Source organism: Mustelus asterias, chromosome 29, assembly GCF_964213995.1.
Source record: "Mustelus asterias chromosome 29, sMusAst1.hap1.1, whole genome shotgun sequence".
NCBI lineage: Eukaryota > Metazoa > Chordata > Chondrichthyes > Carcharhiniformes > Triakidae > Mustelus > Mustelus asterias.
In genome coordinates, this window is record NC_135829.1 from 20,377,563 (window position 1) to 20,392,208 (window position 14,646).

A 14,646-nucleotide genomic window follows, 5' to 3' on the forward strand; every position below is an offset into this window, starting at 1 on the left:
TAGCACTTGGGGCGAATGGGATCAAAGATTATGGGGAGAAAACAGGATTAAGCTATTGAGTTGGATAATCAGCCATAATCGTGAAGAATGGTGGAGCAGGCTCGAAGGGCCGAATGGCCTCCTCCTGCTCCTATCCCATTACCGTTTGCAAAAAAGATACAAAAGTCTGAGGTCACGTACCAACCGACTCAAGAACAGCTTCTTCCCTGCTGCCACCAGACTTTTGAATGGACCGACCTTGCATTAAGTTGATCTTTCTCTACACCCTCGCTATGACTGTAACACTACATTCTGCACTCTCCTTTCCTTCCCCCACGTACTCTGTGAATGGTATGCTCAGCACGCAAGAAACAATACTTTTCACTGTATCTCAATACAAGTGACAATAATAAATCAAATCGCTTTGTGCATATAGAATATTGTTTCCTACATTACAACAGCGATTAAACTCAAAAATACTTCATTATAAAAGCTAAAATACAGCGGATGCTAGAAATCTGAAATAAACACAGAAAATGCTGGATAAACTCAGCAGGTGTGGCAGCATCTGTGGAGAGGGGAATAGAGTGAGCATGTCAAGCGAAGAGTCATGCGGGCTTGGAGCGTTCACTCTGTTTCTCTCTCTCTCCACAGATGCTGTCACTCCTGCTGAGTTTATCGAGCATTTTCCATTGGTCGTGAAAAAATGCTGTACAACTGTACGCCTGAAAAATAGCCCAGGCTATTGGTAGGAGACCAGAGGAGGGTCGGTTGGGTTCAAAGATGATTTATTTTCACTCCATCCATTTAAAAGCCCAAAACAGAGTAAACGCGATGATTGGGGAAAGCATTTACTACTTTGCTGAAATGCCCCGCTTTAATCTGGACTTGTCCTGATGTGTGGCAGGCCCTACAACACATCTGTCAGTGTTTCACAATTTAATTCCATCAATAAAGTAATTTAGAATACCAAAGCTTCTTAGTGCATTCATTAGTCATTGCCCTCAAATATAAAGGATAAATTTGTGATAAAGCCACAATGTTGGCTCTCCTGTACGAATGTCATTTGGATCAAATATATGGATTGCCATGACAACACCGTGCCATGGCTGCCAGCACAAAAGCAGGGCAGCTAACAAGCTAACAACAATTTGCATTTATATAGAACACTCAACGTAATAAAATATCCTCGCCGTTTCACCGTCAATTATCATTTGACAATGAGCCACATAAGCCGATGTGAAGACAGGTGACAAACTGATAGGTTTGGAGCATCGTGATGGAGGTCAGAGTGGTAGAAATGCAGAGGGGTTTGGGGAGAGACTCAGCTTCATGCTCAGACAGCTGAAGGCATGGCCCCAATGATGGAGTGATAAAAACTTGGGACGTGCAAGAACCCAAAATGGGGGGGAATGCAGCGACTTCAGATGGGCTACGGGAGGTTACATAGAAAGTAGTAGGCCATTCAGCCCTTTCAACCTGTTCCATCATTCGATACAATCATTCCTCGAATTCCCGCTTTCTCCCATACCCCTTGATGCCACTAAAATCTAAAACTATCCAACGCTTTCTTGAATACATTGTGACTTATCCTCCACAGCCTTCTGTGGTAGAGAATTCCACAGGTTCACTACCCCTTGATGGAAGAAACTTCTCATCACAGTCCTAAATGGTCTACCCTCTATCCTGAGGCTGTCCCCCCTGGTTCTAGATTCCCCAACCAGGGGAAACATCCTCCCTGCATCCAGTCTGTCCAGCTCTGTTAGAATTTTATACTTTTCAATCAGATCGCCTCTCATCCTTTTAAACTCTAGTGACTTATGAAGGAAATGAGGCCGTGGGGAGATTCGAAAACAGCGATGAGAATTTTAAAATTAAGGTGCGACAGGACAGGGAGATAGGTCAAGCACAGGGGTAACAGGTGAGCTGGTGTGAGCTAGGACACTTGCAGCATTCATCAGTGTCAGTGAAGAAAGGACTTAATAATCTTCCTGAAGGGTACACATCAATACAATGCAAAAATGGACCATTCCAAAATATCCATGTCCATCCATCGTGCCTGGTCTCCTTATTTAAGGATATAAATGGAAGCAGTTCAAAGAAGGTTTACTAGACCACTACCTGGAATGGGCGGGTTGCTATATGGGAGGAAAGGCTGGACAGGCTAGGCTTGTTCTGCTGGATTTTCAAAAAAATAAGAGGTGGCTTGATTGAAACATGGGATCCTGAGGGGGTACTGACAGGGTGGATGTGGAAAGGATGTTCCCTGGTGTGGGAGAATCGAGGACTTGAGGTTACTGTTTAAAAGTAAGAGGTTGCCCATTTAAGAAAGAGTAGAAGAGAGATCTTTTAGAGTCGTAAAGGTTTACAGCATGGAAACAGGCCCTTCGGCCCAACTTGTCCATGCTGCCCTTTTTTTTTTAAACCCCTAAGCTAATCCCAATTGCCCGCATTTGGCCCATATCCCTCTATTCCCATCGAACCCATGTAACTATCTAAATGCTTTTTAAAAGACAAAATTGTACCCGACTCTACTACCACCTCGGGCAGCTTGTTTCAGACACTCATCACCCTGTGTGAAAAAATTGCCCCTCTGGACACTTTTGTATCTCTCCCCTCTCACCTTAAACCTATGCCCTCTAGTTTTAGACTCCCCTACCTTTGGGAAAAGATATTGACTATCTAGCTGACCTATGCCCCTCATTATTTTATAGACCTCTATAAGATCACCCTTCAGCCTCCTACGCTCCGGAGAAAAAAGTCCCAGTCTATTCAGCCTCTCCTTATAACTCAATCCATCAAGTCCTGGTAGCATCCTAGTAAATCTTTTCTGCACTCTTTCTAGTTTAATAATATCCTTTCTATAATAGGGTGGCCAGAATTGCACACAGTATTCCAAGTGTGGCCTTACCAATGTCTTGTACAACTTCAACAAGACATCCCAACTCCTGTATTCAATGTTCTGACCGATGAAACCAAGCATGCCGAATGTCTTCTTCACCACTCTGTCCACCTGTGACTCCACTTTCAAGGAGCTATGAACATGTACCTCTAGATTTCTTTGTTCTCTAACTCTCACCAGTGCCTTACCATTAACTGAGTAAGTCCTGCCCTGGTTCAATCTACCAAAATGCATCACCTCGCATTTGCCTAAATTAAACTCCATCTGCCATTCGTCAGCCCACTGGCCCAATTGATCAAGATCCCGTTGCAATTGGAGATAACTTTCTTCACTGTCCACTATGCCACCAACCTTAGTGTCATAGAACAGTACAGCACAGTACAGGCCCTTCGGCCCTCGATGTTGTGCCGAGCTTTGTCCGAAACCAAGATCAAGCTATCCCACTCCCTATTATTCTGGTGTGCTCCATGTGCCTATCCAATAACCGCTTGAAAGTTCCTAAAGTGTCCGACTCCACTATCACAGCAGGCAGTCCATTCCACACCCCAACCACTCTCTGAGTAAAGAGCCAACCTCGGACATCCCTCCTATATCTCCCACCATGAACCTTACAGTTATGCCCCCTAGTAACAGCTACATCTGTAAACTTACTAACCATGCCCCCTATATTCTCATCCAAATCATTGATATAAATGACAAATAACAGTGGACCCAGCACTGATCCCTGAGGCACACCGCTGGTCACAGGCCTCCAGTTTGAAAAACAACTCTCTACAGCCACCCTCTGGCTTCTGTCAAGAAGCCAATTTTGTATCCATTTAGATACCTCACCCTGGATCCCGTGAGATTTAACTTTATGTAACAACCTACCATGCGGTACCTTGTCAAAGGCCTTGCTAAAGTCCATGTAGATAACATCAACTGCACTGCCCTCATCTACCTTCTTGGTTACCCCTTCAAAAAACTCAATTCAATTTGTGAGACATAATTTTCCACTCACAAAGCCATGCTGACTGTCCCTAATCCCTAATTTCTCAGAGGGTTGAGAGTCTTTGAAATTCTCTTCCTCAAAAAGGCGCGGAAGCAGAGTCTTTGAATATTTTTAAGGCAGGGGTTGATAGATACTTGATCAAGGGGGGGGGGGGGGGGGGGGGGGTGAAAGGTTATGGGGGGTAGGTGAGAATGTAGTTGAGGTTACAGACAGATCAGCCATTACCTTATTGAATGGCAGAGCAGGCTCGAGTGGCCTACTTCTGCTCCTAATTTGTATATTTTTAATTCAGTACCAGGTTGCTCCTGAAATGATGGGAGAACAGGCAGCGCTCCAGCTTTGCCAGATTAAAGGTTTAACAAGGACATAAACATGTTAAATCCCCTTCACAAAAGGAGGAAACGAGGAAGGCCCAAGGACAAACTTCAACATGAGGATGATGTATTTATTTTATTTATTAGTGTCACAAGTAGGCTTACATTAACACTGCAATGAAGTTACTGTGAAAATCCCCTAATTGCCACACTCCGGCACCTGTTTGGGTACACTGAGGGAGAATTTAGCACGGCCAATGCACCTCAGACTGTGGGAGGTAACCGGAGCACCCGGAGGAAACCCACCCATACGTGGAGAACGTGCAGACTCCGCTCAGACAAGCTGGGAATCGAACCCGGGTCCCTGGTGCTGTGAGGTAGCAGTGCTAACCACTGTGCCACCATTGACACCAAGACCACTGTACGCCCACACTTATCGAAGCTAAATACAAGTTCTGCTGAGCGTTTTGCAAGTTTTTCCATCTGGATGGCCCTGTAATCATTCCACAGACCATGGGAGCAAATCCTTCGAAGAATGAGTGGGAAATTTTATTATGCAATTAAATTTAAGTCCTGCTCATGGAAAATAGTTGGAAGGTCCCATTCAATAGTGAGAGTGAGTCATAGAAACATAGAAAAACTACAGCACAAAACAGGCCCTTCGGCCCCACAAGTTATGCCAAACATATCCCTACCTTTTAGGCCTACCTATAACCCTCCATCCTATTACGCTCCATGTACTCATCCAGGAGTCTCTTAAAAGACCCTATTGAGTTTGCCTCCACCACCACTGACGGCAGCCGATTCCACTCGCCCACCACCCTCTGTGTGAAAAACTTCCCCCTCACATTTCCCCTGTACCTACCCCCCAGCACCCTAAACCTGTGTCCTCTCGTAGCAGCCATTTCCACCCTGGGAAAAGCCTCAGAGTCCATCCGATCTATGCCTCTCAACATCTTATATACCTCTATTAGGTCTCCTCTCATCCTACGTCTCTCCAAGGAGAAAAGACCGAGCTCCCTCAGCCTATCCTCATAAGGCATGCCACACAATTCAGGCAACATCCTTGTAAATCTCCTCTGCACCCTTTCAATCTTTTCCACATCCTTCCTGTAATGAGGCGACCAGAACTGAGCACAGTACTCCAAGTGGGGTCTGACGAGGGTCTTATATAGCTGCATCATTATCCCCGGACTCCTAAACTCAATCCCTCGATTGATAAAGGCCAGCACACCATACGCCTTCTTAACCACCTCCTCCACCTGCGGGGCCGATTTTAGAGTCCTATGGACCCGGACCCCAAGGTCCTTCTGATCCTCTACAGTACTAAGAGTCTTTCCCTTTATATTGTACTCCTTCATCCCATTTGACCTGCCAAAATGGACCACAACGCATTTATCTGGGTTGAAGTCCAGCTGCCACTTCTCCGCCCAGTCCTGCATCCTATCTATGTCCCTCTGTAACTTCTGACATCCCTCCAGACTATCCACAACCCCACCAACCTTCGTGTTGTCGGCAAACTTACCAACCCATCCCTCCACTTCCTCATCCAGGTCATTTATGAAAATGACAAACAGCAAGGGTCCCAGAACAGATCCCTGGGGCACACCACTGGTGACTGACCTCCATTTAGAAAAAGACCCATCTATACCCACTCGCCAGATATCCACTCCATCTGACGAAGGAGCTTATGGTATTTGCTACCAAATAAACCTGTTGGACTTTAACCTGGTGTTGAGACTTCTTACTGTCCTTTGGGCAAGCCAGTTCTGGATCCACAGGGCAGCAGCCCCTTGGGTCCCATGCCCTCTCACTTTTTCTAAAAGCTTTTTCTAGAGTCCACTCTAACTAACTAGTGAAATGCATTGATGGTGCAAACAGAATCTGTCTGATTCCAGTCACTTTGAAGGTTGCCCGGTTGGTATGATTGATGCATTGATGAAGAGCTTCCATCCCACTGTGCGGACACTGGGCTCCTGGACCTTCCAACAGGACTAAGCTATTGCTTGCACCCAAGGAAACAGCTCTCTGGACTATCCCCCAATCGCAGCGTAGGCAAGGTGATCAAAAAACATTCAGCTGGATGATGCTACAGTCCAGAAGATCTGCAACTTTATTCTCCATCCCTATCTGATCAGATTGGTCCATATCTCTTCAATACGAATGTCTTGTTTTTAAATCATCCACGCACAATAGGTTTAGTTTTCTCCATTTCTTTAGTGGTATCATGGCCACAAACAATCCGCCATGATCTTGTCAAGTGGCGGAGCAGGCTGGAGGGGCCAAATGGGCTGGAGGGGCCGAATGGCCTACTTCTGCTCCTATTTTGTATGCTTGGATGTAATCAGTAAGGCTGAATGAGCTGCTTAGAGAAGCGAAAACTGAAGCGTCACCTGATTGATTACCTTCAAAATTATGGAAGGATTCAAAAAGGTCGATAAAGGGAAGATGTTCCCACTTGTAGAGAGGCCATAAATAAAGATGGTTACGAATAAATCCAAACCCCGCTAAAGACCAGTTGGCGTTTTGCTGAGCCAAGTTCTACGCTATGTGCTTCCAAGCAGCCGCTGAAATAGAATTCTTGAATATATTTACTTAAAAGTTAACCAAGCTTTCAAGGAAAGATTTATAGGTCAACTTTGGCACATACAATACTTGAGGGGTTGACATGCATGCTTAATTTGGGCTCTCACAGCATGGAACAAAGATCATAACAAAATATTGAGCATAAAACAAAAAATGACCATTACTTCGTCAATAAATCATCAAATCCAGAAGGAGGTCATTCGGCCCATCGAGTCTGCAATCCCACCCAGACCCTATCCCCATAACCCCATGCATTTACCCTGCTAGCCTCTCTGACACTAAGGGGCAATTTAGCATGGCCAATCCAACTTAGCCACACATTTTTGGACTGTGGGAGGAATCCGGTGCACCCAGAGGAAACCCACGCAGACACAGGGAGAACGTGCAAACTCCACACAAGCAGTGACGCAAGCCGAGATTCGAACCTGGGACCCTGGCGCTGTGAGGCAGCAGTGCTAACCACTGTGCCACCCATCGCCCTCAGCCCCCTACTACACTCATACACCTCTGACTGTCATGAACGAGTCATCGGCTTTCATCGGTCAGCAATCATTATTTTACTCACCAGTAAGATTCCACCATCAACTTTCGTCTTTTAAATAAACTTTGCTTTTTTCCTCCCTCACACTCCATCTGCACTGCGCTCCACGACAACAATTTTTGTGATTTTAAACCATCCTAAACATCTCCAAGAGCTTCAAGTTTCTTGGTGCCCAGATCACCAACAGCCTGTCCTGGTCCCTCCATGCTGACGCTTTTGTTAAGAAAGCTCACCAACACCTCTACTTTCTCAAGAGGTGAAGAAAATTTGACGTGTCCACTACGACTCTCACCAATATTTACAGACGCACCATAGAAAGCATTCTTTCTGGCTGTATCGCAGCTTGGTATGGCTCCTGCTTTGACCGAGACTGCAAGAAATTACAAAGTGTCGTGGATGAAGCTCAATCCATCACGCAAACCAGCCTCCCATCCATTGACCGTCTAAACTTCCCGCTTCCTCGGAAAAGCAGCCAGCATAATCAAGCAACCCACGCACCCCGAACATGGGGAAAAAGATACAAAGGTTTAAAGTCACATACCAACTGACTCGAGAACAGCTTCTTCCCTGCTGCCATCAGACTTTTGAATGGAGCTACCATATATTGAGCTGATCTTTCTCTGTACCCTACCTGCAACTGCAACACTAGATTCTGCACCCTCTCTTTTCCTTCTCCCCTATGGACTGTATGAACGGTATGCTTTGTCTGTATAGCACATGAGAAACAGGATTTTTCACTGTATCCCAAAAAATGTGACAATAATAAGTCAAATCAAAGATCAGACTTGGGTTCTGAAATTTTTCAGCTGCGATGGCTGCAAAACGACGTTAGATTTTTACAACTATGTGGAGTTTGCACATTCTCCTCGTGTCTGCGTGGGTTTCCTCCAGGTGCACCGGTTTCCTCCCACAGTCCAAAGATGTGCGGGTTAGGTTGATTGGCCATGCTAAAAATTGCCCCTTAGTGCCCTGAGATGCATAGGTTAGAGGGATTAGTGGGTAAAATATGTAGGGATATGGGGGTAGGGCCTGGGTGGGATTGTGGTCGGTGCAGACTCGATGGGCCGAATGGCCTCTTTCTGTACTGTAGGGTTTCTATGATTTCTATGACGTGTGAAAAATTACAACCCTGTAAGCTAAAAATCTTAGGTTGACTTTTCTATGAAATCACCTTCTACACGGGTCTATACAGCATTACTGTCATTCGAATTTACATTGAAACCTGTTCTTCCAGGTGGATCTATTCAATGCCTGGATATCATGACCTCTTCCACTGCTCGAGGATCGCATCGCAATCTAAGCAGGAACTGGAAGCCACAGCATTATCCCATCTGGCCACTGCCTCAGTCACTGAACTAACATCACACTTAGATTTTTGCTGCAGATTTTTCCCCCCTATTATAAGCCATTTCATCTCGGTTTAATAAGTCAGACAATAAGCAAACATAGAAACTAGAAGCAACAGGAGGCCATTCAGCCCTTCGAGCCTGCTCCACCATTCATTATGATCATGGCTGATCATCCAATTCAATATCTTGATTCCCCCTTCAACATATCCCTTCATCCCTTTAATCCAAGGTTGAGGACAGCACAGAAGTTAAAGAGAGTACGTTAAATAGTAACGGCAGTGTCAGTAATCCTAGTACTAGACAGGTCAGGCAAAAGCAGAGCAGAGAGCACGGGAAGTCCAGATTAAACTGCATTTATTTCAATGCAAGAGGCCTGACGGACAAGGCAGATGAACTCAGGGCATGGATGGGTTCATGGGACTGGGATATTATAGCTATTACTGAAACGGTTATGGGAGGGACAGAACTGGCAGCTCAATGTTCCAGGGTACAGATGCTATAGGAAGGATAGAACTGGAGGTAAGAGAGAAGGGGGAGTTGCGTTTTTGATTAGGGAGAACATCACAACAGTACTGAGGGGGGATATATCCGAGGGTTCGCCCACTGAGTCTACCTGGGTAGAACTGAGAAATAATAAGAGGGAGACCACTTTGATGGGGTTGTACTATAGGCCCCCAAATAGTCAGCAGGAAATTGAGGAACAGATATGCAAGGTGATTGCAGATAGCTCCAAGAAAAATAGGGTGGTAATAGTAGGGAACTTTAACTTTCCCAACATTGACTGGGACAGCCTTAGTATTAGGGGCTTGGATGGAGAGAAATTTGTTGAGTGTATTCAGGAGGAATTTCTCATTCAGTATGTGGATGGCCCGACTAGAGAGGGGACAAAACTGGACCTCCTGTTGGGAAATAAAGAAGGGCAGGTGACAGAAGTGTTAGTGAGGGATCACTTTGGGACCAGTGACCATAATTCCACTAGTTTTAAGAGCTATGGAGAATGATAGGCCTGGCCCAAAAGTTAAAATTCTAAATTGGGGCAAGACCAATTTTGATGGTATTAGACAGGAACTTTCAAAAGTTGATTGGGGGAGTCTGTGGGAAGGCAAAGGGACAGCTGGTAAGTGGGAGATTTTCAAAAGTGTGTTAACCAGGGTTCAGGGTAAGCACATTCCTTTTAGAGTGAAGGACAAGGCTGGTAGAAATAGGGAACCCTGAATGATTTGGGATACTGAGGCCTTGGTCAAGGAGGAGGAAGTGGCATATGACATGCATGGCAGCTGGGATCAAGTGGATCCCTTGAAGAGTATAGAGGGTATCGGAGCAGAGTTGAGAGAAATCAGGAGGGCAAGGGGACACGAGATTGCTCTGGCACATAGGCAAATGAGAATCCAAAGAGCTTCTACAAATACATAAAGGGCAAAAGGGTAATTAATTAAGAAGAAAGTAGGGCCTCTTAAAGATCAACAAGGTCATCTATGTGGAGATCCACAAGAGATGGGTGAGATCCCAAATGAATATTTCTCATCAGTATTTACTGTTGAGAAAGGCATGGATGTTAGGGAACTTGGGGAAATAAAGAGTGATGTCTTGAGGAGTGTATATATTACAGAGGCGGTGATGCTGGAAGTCTTAAAGCACATCAAGGTAGGTAAATCCCTGGGACCTGATGAAGTGTATCCCAGGATGTTGTGGGAGGCTAGGGAGGAAATTGCGGGTCCCCTAGCAGAGATATTTAAATCATCGACAGCCACAGGTGAGGTGATTAAAAGATCAGGGGGTGGCAAATGTTGTGTCTTTGTTTAAGGAGGGCTGCAAGAAAAACCTGGGAACGACAGGCCATTGAGCCTAACGTCTGTAGTGGGCAAGTTGTTAGAAGGTATTCCGAGAGACAGGATCTACAGGCATTTAGAGAGGCAAAGACTGATTAGGGACTGTCAGCATGGCTTCGTGAGTGGAAAATCATGTCTCACAAATTTGAGTTTTTTGAAGGGGTAACCAGGAAGGTAGATGGGTGCAGTGCAGTTGATGTTGTCTAGATGGACATTAGCAAGGCATTTGACAAGGTACCGCATGGTAGGTTGTTGCATAAGGTTAAATCTCACGGGATCCAGGATGAGGTAGCCAATTGGATACAAAATTGGCTTGACAACAGAATGTTGTGGAGGGTTGTTTTTCAAACTGGAGGCCTGTGACCAGCAGTGTGCTTCAGGGATCGGTGCTGGGTCCACTGTTATTTGTCATTTATATTAATGACTTGGATGAGAATTCAGGAGGCATGGTTACAAAGTTTGCAGATGACACCAAGATTGGTGGCATTGTGGACAGTGAAGGAGTTTATCTAGGGTTGCAACGGGATCTTGATCAATTGGGCCAGTGGGCTGATGAATGGCAGATGGAGTTTAATTTAGATAAATGCGAGGTGATACATTTTCGGATATTGAACCAGGGCAGGACTTACTCAGTTAATGATAGGGCATTGGGGAGAGTTATAGAACAAAGTGACCTAGAGGTACAGGTTCATAGCTCCTTGAAAGTGGAGTCACAGGTGGACAGGGTGGTGAAGAAGGCATTCGGCATGCTTGGTTTCATTGTTCAGAACATTGAATACAGGAGTTGGGACGTCTTGTTGGAGTTGTACAAGGCATTAGTAAGGCCACATTTGGAATACTGTGCACAGTTCTGGTCACGTATTATAGAAATATTATTAAACTAGAAAGAGTGCAGAAAAGATTTACTTGGATGCAACCGGGACTTGATGGTTTGAGCTATAAGGAGAGGCTGGATAGACTGGGACTTTTTTCTCTGGAGCGTAGGAGGCTTAGTGGTGAACTTATAGAGGTCTATAAAATAATGAGGGGCATAGGTAATATATCATATAATATAATAAGGTAGATAGCCAATATCTTTTCCCAAAGGTAGGGGAGTCTAAAATTAGAGGGCGTACGTTTGGGGGGGGGGGGGGGGGGGGGGGCAATTTTTTCACACAGGGTTGATAGTGTCTGAAACGAACTGCCGCCAGAGGTAGTAGTAGAAGCGAGTACAATTTTGTCTTTTAAAAAGATTTTAGTTACATGGGTAAGATGAGCATAGAGGGATATGGGCCAAATGCGGGCAATTGGGATCAGCTTTGTGGTATAAACTGGGCGGCATGGACAAGTTGGGCCGCGGGGTCTGTTTCCACGCTGTAAACCTCTGACTCATTCATCATCATAGATGAGAGGGGTGTGGAGGGATATGGTCCAAGTGCAGGTCAGTGGGACTAGGCATAAAATGGTTCGGCACAGACAAGAAGGGCCAAAAGGCCTGTTTCTGAGCTGTAATTTTCTATGGTTCTATGGTTCATTCAACAGATCTGCATCCCAGGAATCAGCCTGGTAAACCTCAGCTGCACTCCCTCTATAGCAAGGACATCCTTTCTCAGCTAAGGACCTCACCAACGCCCTGTACAATTGCAGTAAAACATCCCTATTCCTGTAGTCAAATCCTCTTGCTACGAAGGCCAACATGCCATTTGTCTTCTGTACTGCCTGCTTTATCCTTGTGTTCACTTTCAGCGACTGATAGATGAGGACACCAAGGTCTCGCCGAGTATTCTCTTCACAAAACCTCTTTACAAAATGTCACTTATTATTCGGCGACAATTGCTGAACTGTCTTTTGAGGACTTACAAACTTGAAGCTTTAACTGGCTCAATGGGCTGCTTGCTAAGAAAATTTTACAGCAGATGTTTTCTAAAGTCGCTTTATGAGTCAAAAGGAACATAGCTGTAATTTGCAGCATTGCAGCAATAAGTCCCAATTCAAAAATGGACAAAATGTAAGCAGAGGTAAGGCTCCATCAAGCATTATCTAGTGTGCTGCACAGAGGTTAAGAACATAAGAAATAGGAGCAGGAGTAGGCCATCCAGCCCCGCCATTCAATAAGATCATGGCTGATCTGAAGTGGATCAGTTCCACTTGCCCGCCTGATCCCCATAACCCCTAATTCCCTTACCGATCAGGAATCCATCTATCCGTGATTTAAACACATTCAACGAAGTAGCCTCCACCACTTCAGTGGGCAGAGAATTCCAGAGATTCACCACCCTCTGAGAGAAGAAGTTCCTCCTCAACTCTGTCCTAAACTGACCCCCCTTTATTTTGAGGCTGTGCCCTCTAGTTCTAGCTTCCTTTCTAAGTGGAAAGAATCTCTCCATCTCTACCCTATCCAGCCCCTTCATTATCTTATAGGTCTCTATAAGATCCCCCCTCAGCCTTCTAAATTCCAACGAGTACAGCTCATTGCAGCTAACAATAAAGCACTTTATAACTTTTTTTTCAAAAATGCAGGCAGGCAGGATCTGCACATTAGTTTAACAATTTAACTTTTGCCTTCAACATTTATGACAGAGACAAAATTTTCCTTCCAACAGTAACCTTAGAGGTCCAATCCCACATTACCTGAGCTCCCAAGCTGTTTGTAAAACCGGTATTCTAAATGAAGTTGGGGTGCTCGTGACTTGACGGGTTCCTGAAATTAAACCAAAACAGACATTATACACAGCCACACAAATTCATTTGTACGCTTATATGATTGGTTCATGACATTTATGCATAGAATTACGTGATATACCGGCATCATTAAAGATTCAATCATAGTATTTGAGCGGACAGCTACCAACCAATCTCAACTCGGGTCATTCAGAGAATCATAGAACACCTTGTGAAAGGACAATCAAAAAAAGTAAGTTGCTACTCATCGAGCAACTGCTGCACGTGGCAGGATGGAGAGTTCCTTCTGAATAGCATTGCAAGATTGTCAAGCACAAATCAGGTTCACTGATGCCCACGCGGGAAGGAGATCTGCCGTCCTTACCCGGTCTGGCCGACATGTGACTCCAAACCCACAGCGATGTGGTTGCCTCTCAACTGCCCTCTGAAATGGCCTAGTAAGCCACTCAGTTGTTCAAGGCGACAACTCACCAACACATTCTCAAGGTCAACTGGGGATGGGCAATAAATGCTGGCCAGCCAGTGACACCCATGTCCCACGAATGAATCAAAAAGGGACAGACCTTTTGGCCCAGTGGGCACAATCATAGAAATCAGAGAATCCCCACAGTGTAGGAGTCTACACCGACAACAATCCCACCCCAGGCCATATCCCCACAACCCCACGCATTTACCCCGCTAATCCCTCTAACCTACACATCCCGGGACACTAAGTGTCAATTTAGCATGGCCAATCAACCCAATGTAAAAGAAAGTTTACATTATTTAAAGCTTGAACTCCAAGTAAGGCTGTGATTGACTGTGGGAGGAACACAGTAAGAAGTTTAACAACACCAGGTTAAAGTCCAACAGGTTTATTTGGTAGCAAAAGACACACAAGCTTTCGGAGCCTTATGTGTGGCTTTTGCTACCAAATAAACCTGTTGGACTTTAACCTGGTGTTGTTAAACTTCTTACTGTGTTTACCCCAGTCCAACGCCGGCATCTCCACACTGTGGGAGGAAACCAGAGCACCCGGAGGGAACCCACACAGACACGGGGAGAATGTGCAAAAAACTCCACACAGACAGTCACCCAAGCCGGGAATCGAACCCAGGTCCCTGGAGTTGTGAGGCAGCAGTGCTAACCACTGTGCCACCGTGCCGCCCACGTGAGTTATAAGGAGAGGCAATCTGCTAGGTTGCAGACTCAAATCACTCAAAAGGTTCCAGAAAGCTTTTCCCAATTCAGTCTGTGGTTCATTGGGTGAAACTCCAAAATGACTGCCTAATCTTACCACAAACCTTGGGTCTGATAACCCCTCAGGTTCAGTGTTACTGGCTGCTCATGAGGAATGGAGACCCGTGTCAAACAAGACCCTTTATTTTACTCAAATTTGGAGTATTCCAATATTTCACTAATCCACTTTCCTTTTCAGATGGACTTTTTATGCCCTGCTTCCCTCAAGGGAAGAGTATAGATTTTCAAATAAAAACAACACAAGTTACATTTAAC

At 45.2% G+C, this 14,646-nt stretch overlaps 1 protein-coding gene across 4 annotated transcripts in view; it reads right to left on the bottom strand.

Annotated features, from left to right (window-relative positions):
• LOC144480582 (casein kinase I-like) overlaps nt 1–14,646 on the bottom strand; it is a 214,758-nt gene that overhangs the window by 120,204 nt on the left and 79,908 nt on the right. For all 4 annotated transcript variants that reach the window (XM_078200198.1, XM_078200197.1, XM_078200196.1 and 1 more), the window contains exon 5: nt 13,102–13,171. In XM_078200198.1, coding sequence (XP_078056324.1) covers nt 13,102–13,171 — 70 coding nt within the window. The remainder of the gene's footprint in view (nt 1–13,101; nt 13,172–14,646) is intronic.